This window comes from Juglans microcarpa x Juglans regia, chromosome 1S, assembly GCF_004785595.1.
Source record: "Juglans microcarpa x Juglans regia isolate MS1-56 chromosome 1S, Jm3101_v1.0, whole genome shotgun sequence".
In the NCBI taxonomy this organism is placed as follows: Eukaryota; Viridiplantae; Streptophyta; class Magnoliopsida; order Fagales; family Juglandaceae; genus Juglans; species Juglans microcarpa x Juglans regia.
Window position 1 is genome coordinate 29,341,586 of NC_054595.1, and position 10,348 is coordinate 29,351,933.

Genomic DNA, 10,348 nt, shown 5'->3' on the forward strand with positions numbered 1-10,348 from the left:
TTCTCAGTATTTTCAATTTTTTTTAAAATAAATTCATCAATGCAAATATGGATAATTTCTAAGTTCTATTTCTGTTTTGCTTTTCTATTTATTATTATTATTATTATTATTATTCTTTTTTACTTGGCGGCTGTTGTACTCTACACTAATCCACCAAAAAAGTTCTGGTCTCCTTCGTCAACGGTCTTCACAGCAGTCCCTTTCTCAGGAACCAATTTCATCCATTGCGATGACCATAATTTTTCCTAAATTTTAATAAAAAAATCTATTTTTTCTATTTCAACTATCCACCTTTTCAAAATATCTTATGTCACACTCACTATTCTTTTTTTTATATTATTAAAATAATATTTTTATATTCTTTATTTATTATTATTTAAACTCATTTATTTTTACATTTTTAACTATTCAATCATTTCCCTATTTGTTTCTCGCAAGCGGTATTGTTTACAAGATTTGTGTCTGTAACAATAATATTTTTAAAAAAGAATTAACACGGAGATTATACAAAATAAACATATAAATTAATGTGTCTTCATGGAATTCATTATATATATATTTAATAATAAAAGTAATTTTACAATTTGACATACCAAATCAAATTATATTATTTTGTAGATTTACTTTCATGAAATTGTTTTGTAATTAAAGTATTTTCCTTTTTAAAAATTTACTTTTTCCAAATTGTCAAATTAGCATTTTTGTCAAATTAAAAGATATTGGGTGTCTATGGGAGGCGTCGCCTGTTGTATAGAACGGGAAAGATAGATAGGAGCGCACGTAAAAATTAGAACGTGGAAAAGAGGAGTTACTTTTGGGTATGGAAATATAGGAAGTCACTGTTCAAAACCCAAACTTATTCCCTGAAATAGGGAGCCGATGTGGGCTTCTTTTTATTACCAAGCTAAAATAGTTCTCCAATATTTAGGCAAGGAACACGGATGAGAGCCCAATGCCAGATGATGCTCTTAACACATTCAAACAACGTCGGTCTCTGCCTATAATAACAAAAAAACTAAAAACGAAGTTGGACGCTCCATTTCGTTCACCATTTTGATTAAAAGAGAGTAATGTAAATCCAAGTCATAAATATACAAATCTTTTTTATAAAAATATGAACTCTACGAAGAAAAAATAATAAAATTTACTTTTTTATAAAAGAGCATGCAACTTGTGCATTTGAGACTGTACAGTGTCGGTTTCTGGTCAGACTCATGATCTCAAAGGAAATTAGAGGGAAAAGTTGAGTCTCTCTCGGGCTACCCAAGCACAAGTTAAGACTGTCCTCGCTCTTGAAAAGATCAATGAGATGAACTTATTTTGAAAAGAGTGAAACCGTGTCTTCTTAGATCCTAACCAGAGATCTTCTTGTCGAGATGGATCAATCCTTTTTATCACTGGAGACCCTGCGGCGCTTCTGCCTTTCCATAGCCTTTAAGGTTGTGGAACCAGTAAAAGATGTTCTTGCTCTCAAAACTTTCCCATCCACATTGACTATAAGTAAGATACTTCCTACCATGCAAAAAATTCAGGTAAAGAAATATAGAAGAAAATCTACGGCAGCTTTTCTCATAATTTTGTGGACCATTAGAGATAAAGAGTATCTCACGCCGACCACAAAAATTTGCTCCAAACATAACTGGCTTATAGGAAACCAATTGAACAGCTACAAAGCACTCTTCTTCCTTCAAATTGAGAACACCCAACCATGTTTAAAATCATGCAAAAATATTACAACTGCCTCTAAATAAAATGTTAGCATTCCTCAAACTTGGAGATAGATCACTACAGTAAATTAAATTGTCTTGGTGAGTGGATTCCATTCCCCTTCCACTGAATCGGCATTACAGAATCTGAGCAGCCGTGTTCAACTTTTCGGCTAAGCTGAGCTGCGTCCTGATGATGCTTGACAAATATAGCAAAAGCAAATTGTCCTGTACAGCAAAAGAAAATGTACAAATTTAGCTTCAGAATAACAGCCACTTTTGGCAATCGGTTATTAAAGGTAATCATAGGAAACAAACACCTAACAACGGGAACAACCATCTCAAATATATCAAAAACATGTTATTTGGTAAGGAGAGGACATAGAGTTCATGGGAATGAGCCACTTGGATGTCGGTTAGTTCATTGACTTCTACCAACTAAATAACCCAAAACTTTTGAGTTACCTGAACGCTGTTATTTACAAGTTTATCAAGAGCTGATGGTGACAACTTGGGAAGGGATGAAACAGTCTCTGAAATAAATCTCCCTATGTTGTTATCTGGAGGAACACGCCCTTCCTGAAAGACAAATACATCTCTAATATCAAACACAAAGCATGTGAGCATTAATTGAGAAGATATTGCTACATTACCACAACACTGTCAACATATTTGTAGACATCATCAAGAAGAGCTAAGAGCCTTTCCATTGACGCTTCCATCCCTTCTAAATCATTTGGGAGTTTGTCAACCACAGTCGTCTTTAGTATATCAACTGTCGTCAGGAAATTTATTCTCCGTCAAGACTTGAATTGAGATTACAAATCTAACCAATCACACATATAAGTCACTAGAAAAAACTGGATTTAACGAACACATTGCGAGGAAAAAGCTTGGACTTGTAACCGATAAAAGCAGGACTTGTTCAGAAGACAAAATGTGCAAAACCACACGGTGAAGGTAATCAACAGGGATTTTTATGTAAATGCCATATTTTATGCCACACCGATTTAAGTAGTTCTAAAAAAATTAACTAAAGCTTTTTTTTTTCTATCTGATAGTTCTTTATATAGACATTTTCGAGGCTCAACGACTGCCTATAGCCCTTAACTAATTTCATGTGCATTGAATTGTACATTAACAAAGACAGAGTGTATTGTTCATGCAAAGCAGTTTAAGTCAGATCAAGATCAAAGATAAACTAATCCTTACTGACGGTTAAACATATTGTACAATATAATTGAGTGGTGAAAATTAATTTTTAGTAAATCCGTAAAGCATCAAATCCTTCTGAATTTGAGACATTTTCGAAATCTATAAGCCAAGGACTTCAGAAAGTTGCTTGCGTCAGAGAAGCTTTTGAAAATATGTCGAGGATAACAAATCAATTGTTAGTCTGTTAGTAGACTACAAAAAGGGACAAGCATGGATCCTGCGTCTTTATATGTGCCTACAATTCCATTCTGTTAGAGGTACAACATTTAACAGGAAAAAAGAAAGAAAGAGAAATTCATCATCACCAGAAATGAGGAACTTTAGGTTTTCTTACATCCAACTCGTTCAGCTTCAACCATACGAAGATCCAGAGGAATTTCCTGAAATTGTGCTGCAAGCTGCCGGTCTCCAAGTGACAAATTGAAAGAAACATAAGCTTTTATCGTGCCCTGTCCATTCCTGAATCCTGTATCGACAGTCAAATGAACAGGGTTCGGAACTTCGCTAGAATAAAATTCATGAATCAGTGCACTACCGCCGGTAACTCCAAGACCAGTTGAATACCTGCATATATTCATAGATGTACAAAAAAACATTAAAACCATCTCATACAAATCCAGAACACCTTACAAATTAACCCCAACATAAACCAATGAGTGGCCAAGCAAGCTTAGTTTATATTCATTCGTTGTTTTTCTTTTTAACAAATAGTTCAAACATTGACTTCATTTTCCTTTTTCATTAATTGTTCACATTCATTGCAAACAAAGTTCCCTATATAAATCTTTGCCCGGACAGCCCCCAATTTTTGTTTTATCTAAACTCAATCACTATAGAAGTTAGGAGCCAGAAACATCATAAGAGTTCAAAAACATTTCCCAATCTTCTAAAGTTGTATGAGTAACAGGTACCATGCTCAATTATGCGCAACTCTGACCTATTGAAAAGATTGCAATTACACCAAGCGTATTTCAGTGTGCATGTTTTATTGTGCAGCATAACAATTTGAAAACACCAACTATATGACTATCGATACAATCAGCGCTATCGAAATGCTTTGTTTAGAGGAATAGCGATAACTAACTTAAAACGTTGAAGATGTGACATGAGATATACCATCCAACGATGACTTCTTTCGGATTCACTTTTTGGTGGGATACTAACATATTGTGATGATACTCGATATCCAAAGCAACCTGCAATTACAATAAACAATAAAGGAAAAGCCAGCGAGATATCAGTAAATATGAATTTTATTGACGAATAGTTCCATTGACGGCAGCTATCACAACTCACAAGCACACGATAAAAGTGTACGAGACATTGAGACACTGAATTTGCATATTTATCTTGATAATAAAATTTATAAACCGAAGTAAAAAAGCACTATCAATAGCTAACAATAATTCAATTTCGAAAACACGACAAATCTCGTATCATTAGCCAAACTCAGATCCCAAATGATTAAAACCTAACATCCCAAAGTTTTCAGCATTTTTTAACTTTCGACCTTTTTTTCATGGCAACCCAAAATATCACAGGGCAACGCCAACAATTAGCATTCAAAAAATCTTATGATCCAAAAGAAAAGTTATAATGATCCGAGGATTGATGAGAATTGGAAAGGGAGAGAGGACGACCTGGCCCGAGGACTCGCTGTGAGGGACAGCATATGAGTTACGGATCTCAACGGTTCCGTCGGGCGAGATGGAGCCAAGGAGAGTGCCAATGACGCGCTCGGCTTGGTCAGGGCGTCTTACGTAGCAATCGCAGATGTTGAAGATGACTAGAGGGTGAACCCTCGCAGACAAGCTCGCAGAGGACGATGTAAATTGCAACACAGTGTGCTCGTTCGCCGCCATGATCTGCTCGGAATTATACTGGTTCGGTTGGGCACAGAGACAGCGTGTGAAGTGGCGCACAGCAAGGGCTAGGGTTTTCGCGGAGGGGAAGATGTATGGACTTTTTGTTCGATTATAATTGATTGGCAAGAGCTCTGTTACAGCGGGCCTTAGACCTTTGTATATTACGAGGTTGGGCCGAGACAAATAGGCCTCTTTAAAAGAGGCCCGCAATTTACATACAAGTTCAGAACCAAAGTGGGTAAATATTCATTGACAATTTTATACGAAAAATTTACTTAAAGAGTCTTACATTACACATTTATTGAGAAAAAATAAAATAAAAATAATAATAATAAAAACCCACGACAAGCATGTGGTGTAAGTCTGTTGAGTAGAAAAACTCATTTTATAAACATGCTACTTTTTATCTTACATTTTATTATTTTTAAACGCATTTATGGATTTAAATTATGTTAAATAATTTTGTACATTTACCTCTTCAATAAATAACAATTAAAAAGATGTTGTATTAATATGTGTGATATCAAAAATATAAATACTTTAACTATAAACGAATTACATAAAAATAAATTTACAAAATAATGTAACTTGATATGATATGTGTAAAATAGATCTATCGGATTACATAAAATCACATCAGTTTGTAAGTTTAATTTTATATGATTTATTTGTGTCTATAGTATTTCTTGATGAAAATATCATTGGATAGTGCTACTTGGCCGCCTAGTGTTTACTTTTGGGTGTACCGCTAATGCAAAATTTCTTTTTTTTTTTTTCAAATTTTTTTAAGCATCTTTCAACATTTTTTTTTTAAATATACACAAATTTATTAATAGTCATTTCTTTAATCATTAGATAAAAATAAAATAAAATATATGAATGGTTAAAATGAAAGAGCAAAAGTAGCATGGGGCAAGAGCACTCCCAATGGATTCTTGATCTTATCTTTTAAAATGCATCACAAAAATCTACTTTTTCTACTTTACATACCGATTTTTACAATATATCATACATTAGCTTATCTATTTTTTCTTCATATCATTTAAATATTATACTTTTTAATATTTTTTTATTCATTTCAAATATTTTTTTTAACTATCAATAATATCTTCAATTCTTTTGATATTTGCAATATCTCTCCATATATAATATTATATAATTATGTTCTATTTTAAATTAATCCAAATTTATAAACTAAACCAAAATATAGATTAATTCAAAAAATAAAAAAATAGATTATATAATGAAAAGAAGAGATTAATTTAGCTTCAAATTTTGTCTTTGGCACCCTACAAAGAAGAAAGTATGAGAATGAGAGAGAGAGTCTGAAATTTTTATAAATGACTTTTAAAGAAATGGAAAAAATCAAAAAGCAGGAGAGAAAAACTAATTTAAAATGTTTATAATGATGAATAATTTCCTCTACATCTAGTATGTTACTGTAGCGTAATATAAGATTCATGATAGAATACAATATCCATTAGATGACAACTTTTAAGATAATTTCTTTATATTTTAAAGAAAAATATATTATAGAGCATCTATTGGGAGTGCTCTAAGCATTTTGCAATATCATTTATCTTTTAAACATGTTTAAATTTGATATTATTTCCATTAACTTATTTTATTGAGCATTTACCAATTAAAAGATTGCTAAATCAGATTCATTTCTATTTAACTATTCTAATGTATATATAAAAGTTTGGAACAGAAACACTCGGATCTTTAGACGTCACTAGTCAGAAAGAGGCAATTACTATCTGCAGATAATCCATGGGCACATACATAGCATATACTTGATTATTATACATCGCTTTTAATTTCGTGTTCCTATAATATATAACATATTATAGGAACACGCATTTGCAACCCACATGTAATATATTTTTTCTAAGTCCTTACATTCAACTACGGTTGAGTTTACTATACGAGTTTTGCTATATACAAACCCCATTAGGAGCCTGGGTGTGCACAAATAAGGTGTTTATAGGTCATTTTCTTATAATTTTATTCAAATATAAAAAATACCCCTCACTTCATCTTCCTCCCTATGGTCAGATTAGAACACAGACCCAGCATAAATTTTCGAGATTTGATATATGTAAAAAAAACAATCCTGATTCCTAACATTGTTAAGAAAAACCACCGATGACCATTTTGCAATGTATATAAGAAGCCAGATTTCAAAACTACCCCTTCAATTAAATCTTTTTCTCCAGTCCTATAGCTTTAGGAAGCAAACACAGAAAAAAAATTGCAAAAACTAAAAACAGAATGAGGAAAAAAACCCACTAATTTGGGTAGAGACAACAAATCAAACAAATAATAACCAGGCAAAGTGAAAAAAGCAATGGATCAAGAAATTGAGTTTCCTAAAAATCGAGAAGATAAGAACTTTTGGCAAAAAAACACAAAAACAAAAATGCAAGGAAGAAAATAAACAAACTAAAACACATTAATTAAATAAACACCCATAAAAAAAAAATAGATATATACTAAACTTACTCAAAGCCAAAGAGAACAAAGAAAAAAAAAATCAAACTTGTCCAACCCAATTACATGGCCTAATGCAACACCAAACTGAGGATTGCGTAGAGCACCAGAGCCGTGGTTGATGAAGTCTCATATGCTCGGTCTTCAATGAATTTCGAGTGCCGGGGTTAAGGTTTTAAACATTCTGATAAGGAGGAAGAAAGAAATGCTTCAGAGGGAGGGAAGGGGGGAACCGAGTTTGGGAGGGGGAGGGCTTCATTTCTTAATTAAATTAAAAAGAACCGTTTCACTTCATGTGCACGAAAGCCCTAACGAAGACTACATCTAGAATAATTTTTACCATATTCATAGGCCATGGCAAAATTTATTTTTTATTCATTTGTATCGAGCTATGTTATGTTTTTTAATACTTTTTAGTATACAGAGATCATCCTTTTTAATACTTTTCATTAATTTATAAATCTCAGTATACAGAGATCATACGAAGCAATAAACGATATAAGATTTTCAGTTCATTCTGTGTAAGAAAGGGCACTCATAGTGAGACACATTCACCTTCTCTAAGATCAAACCACTTCATGAATCTTAATAGTTAATCCTTAATAACCAGTCGAGAGTTACACTTAAAAGAGACTATTTACATAATCCCTTCTCTCTTGTAAATTACTTACTTGCATCACAAAAATAATCTCTCTTTTAAATAATTCTCCCTAATCCCAACATCTAAATTCTAAAATTTGTGAATACTATTCTGATCTTATTACATAAGACACTCCACTATCAATATAATAGATTGTAAATGAACAACGATGATAAAAAATTAGTGAAACATCTATACTAAATTTAAAACATTTCCGATATGATAATATCGATTCTACTGTATACTTTGTTCAAATATTTCTAACATTATGTTTATTGAAATTATTGGAAAAGCACTTGCAAGATCAAAATGATTGAAATTTCGTTTATTTGTTTCGTCAACTAATACTTATGACACTTGATGTAGATCAGATTAGAAGAAGGACCATGCCAATTAGGAGGCAGCAGGTAGATGTCCCTTCCAACTCTCAAATATAATTGAGCGTAACTCATTCACATGTACACGTAAGCTAAAATGTACTGGTTTGGACTTCGTAACTTGAAATATTCAATAAATAGATAAAAGCACAGTACGCACTCTTTTTTTTTTTTTTTTTTTCTCAAGGTAAAAAGAACAGTACGCACTTAGTCCATACACAATTAATTCACAGCTAGAAATACAAAGCCCACCCACTATGAATGGGGCCCATTAATAATAACCTATTAACCCCCCTTCGAAGGAAAAACAAGAAAAAGAAGGGGGACCGGGGGGACCTCAAAAGAAGCATGCTCATAGTAGTATTACATATCATCTTACGGACGTACACATACACGGAGAAAACAGGGAAAGTACTGGACAGACTCGGCAAGATCTTTAACTTTCAACGTCAGTGGCCGCAAATAAAAGCATCACGAGTTGCGTGATCATGCGTAACGCTTCACTTCGATTTGAAAGGCATGGCTCTAATCACAACCTGGTGGTATAGAGCTGCAAGTGCTGCACCAATGAATGGTCCTACCCAGAAAATCCACTGCGCATAATAAACAAATAACAAAAAACGAGAAAGTTCAGAACGTTGAAACGCTACATGGATCCTGTACGTGATTTCTAGATTCTTGAAAAATAAAAATAAAATAGAAGTGACCGAACAAATTAATCCGGGTTGTTTACATGGTCATCCCAACCGAGGTCCTTGTTGAAGATGATTGCCGCACCAAGACTCCGAGCTGGGTTAATACCGGTTCCAGTTATGGGGATGGTAGCCAAGTGAACCAAGAACACCGCGAACCCAATTGGTAGAGGTGCCAAAATCTGACCAAATACCATACACCATCACCAACAATCACCGACGAATTAAAGAGAAGAACAAGAATCACTAAACAACAATCTTACTGAGAGAGAGAGAGAGAGAGAGAGAGAGAGAGATCGGGGAGCTAAGGGATATTGCTTACGGGAACGTGGGAGTCTCTGGCGCTACGCTTGGCATCAGTGGCTGAGAAAACAGTGTATACAAGAACGAAGGTGCCAACGATTTCAGCGCCAAGGCCATCACCCTTGGTGTAACCAGGGGCAACAAAGTTGGCCCCACCTTTCAAACTTTCGTACTGGCGTCTCCCCTCGAATCCTTTCACAACACCTGCACCACAGATTGCTCCCAAGCACTGCATCACCATGTAGAACACCGCCCTCGTCAGCGACAGTTTCCTCGCCAGAAACAGCCCAAACGTCACCGCCGGGTTTATGTGACCACCTACAGTCAAAATAGGTCAACTAGGTTAGTGGCCTCATATGAGCCCGTCTAGCTCACCCGGTAGAGCGCAAGGCTCTTAACCTTGTGGTCGTGGGTTCGAGCCCCACGGTGGGCGCCGCTTCAATTTTTTTTTCCCGCCGTCTTGCCACAATAATAAAGAAAATGAAAAAATGAAACTAGAATAGCGTTAAACCTGAGATGCCCGCGGTGCAGTAGACGAGGGCGAAGATCATTCCGCCAAATGCCCAAGCGATCCCTTGAATGCCTACTGTTGTGCACTTAGTGGGGGCCTTGACAACTCCCATCACCGTTAAAATTGTGATGTACAGAAACAGGAAAGTCGCAATGAACTCCGCGATCCCAGCCCTGTAAAAGGACCAAGAGGACAGCTCCCCAGGCTCAATTAACAGCGACGCCGGCGGTGGCTCAGTGTAGTCCTTGGCACCATCCTGGCTCTGAGCTGCTGTCCCGATTGGCTGCCTCTCCGGGAACTTGTTGGCCCCCAATCTAACATCCTCTTCCTTACCTTCCATTTCAGCTCCGACTACAAATTAATCTCTGATCTCGCGATGCTTTGATCTGTCTCGATGAGTCTGGTGAGTGGGTTTGGTAGGATTATATAAAGCATCATGGGACAATACAATAAGACGATAAGGTGCATGCGGGACCTAGAGGTGTTTTCAATAATTCTCTCGTGGCCGACCAATCATTTTCTTGGTTTAGAGCTAATTTCATGTTC

At 35.1% G+C, this 10,348-nt stretch overlaps 2 protein-coding genes and 1 non-coding gene across 3 annotated transcripts; 1 reads left to right on the forward strand and 2 right to left on the reverse strand.

The window, feature by feature from the left end:
• Positions 1–1,543: 1,543 nt before the first annotated feature.
• LOC121246442 (eukaryotic translation initiation factor 3 subunit F-like) lies at positions 1,544–4,939 on the reverse strand. Its single transcript, XM_041144601.1, has 6 exons — positions 4,562–4,939; positions 4,038–4,117; positions 3,256–3,485; positions 2,360–2,481; positions 2,172–2,285; positions 1,544–1,934 (listed from the first exon to the last, which is right to left on the reverse strand). The coding sequence occupies exons 1-6, from the start codon at positions 4,781–4,783 to the stop codon at positions 1,845–1,847; spliced, it is 858 nt and encodes a 285-aa protein (XP_041000535.1). The 5' UTR covers positions 4,784–4,939; the 3' UTR covers positions 1,544–1,844.
• Positions 4,940–8,434: 3,495 nt separating this feature from the next.
• Positions 8,435–10,289, reverse strand: LOC121246441 (probable aquaporin PIP-type 7a). The gene is made up of 4 exons (XM_041144600.1): positions 9,803–10,289; positions 9,311–9,609; positions 9,030–9,170; positions 8,435–8,889 (listed from the first exon to the last, which is right to left on the reverse strand). Exons 1-4 carry the CDS (start codon positions 10,140–10,142, stop codon positions 8,797–8,799), a joined length of 873 nt encoding a protein of 290 aa, XP_041000534.1. The 5' UTR covers positions 10,143–10,289; the 3' UTR covers positions 8,435–8,796.
• TRNAK-CUU lies at positions 9,652–9,724 on the forward strand. The gene has a single exon. It is a non-coding gene; the product is annotated as a tRNA-Lys (tRNA).
• Positions 10,290–10,348: the final 59 nt, after the last annotated feature.

Bases quoted from the DNA above. Each gene is read 5' to 3' on its own strand.
- LOC121246442 (XM_041144601.1), bottom strand. From the start codon at position 4,783: ATGGCGGCGAACGAGCACACTGTGTTGCAATTTACATCGTCCTCTGCG. The intron at 3,486-4,037 runs GTATATCTCATG...GAATATATGCAG, and splicing joins AAAGAAGTCATCGTTGGATG to GTATTCAACTGGTCTTGGAG. The intron at 2,482-3,255 runs GTAAGAAAACCT...TCCTGACGACAG, and splicing joins TGAAGCTGAACGAGTTGGAT to TTGATATACTAAAGACGACT.
- LOC121246441 (XM_041144600.1), bottom strand. From the start codon at position 10,142: ATGGAAGGTAAGGAAGAGGATGTTAGATTGGGGGCCAACAAGTTCCCG. The intron at 9,610-9,802 runs GTTTAACGCTAT...TTTTGACTGTAG, and splicing joins CTGCACCGCGGGCATCTCAG to GTGGTCACATAAACCCGGCG. The intron at 8,890-9,029 runs GTAAACAACCCG...TATTATGCGCAG, and splicing joins ACCTCGGTTGGGATGACCAT to TGGATTTTCTGGGTAGGACC.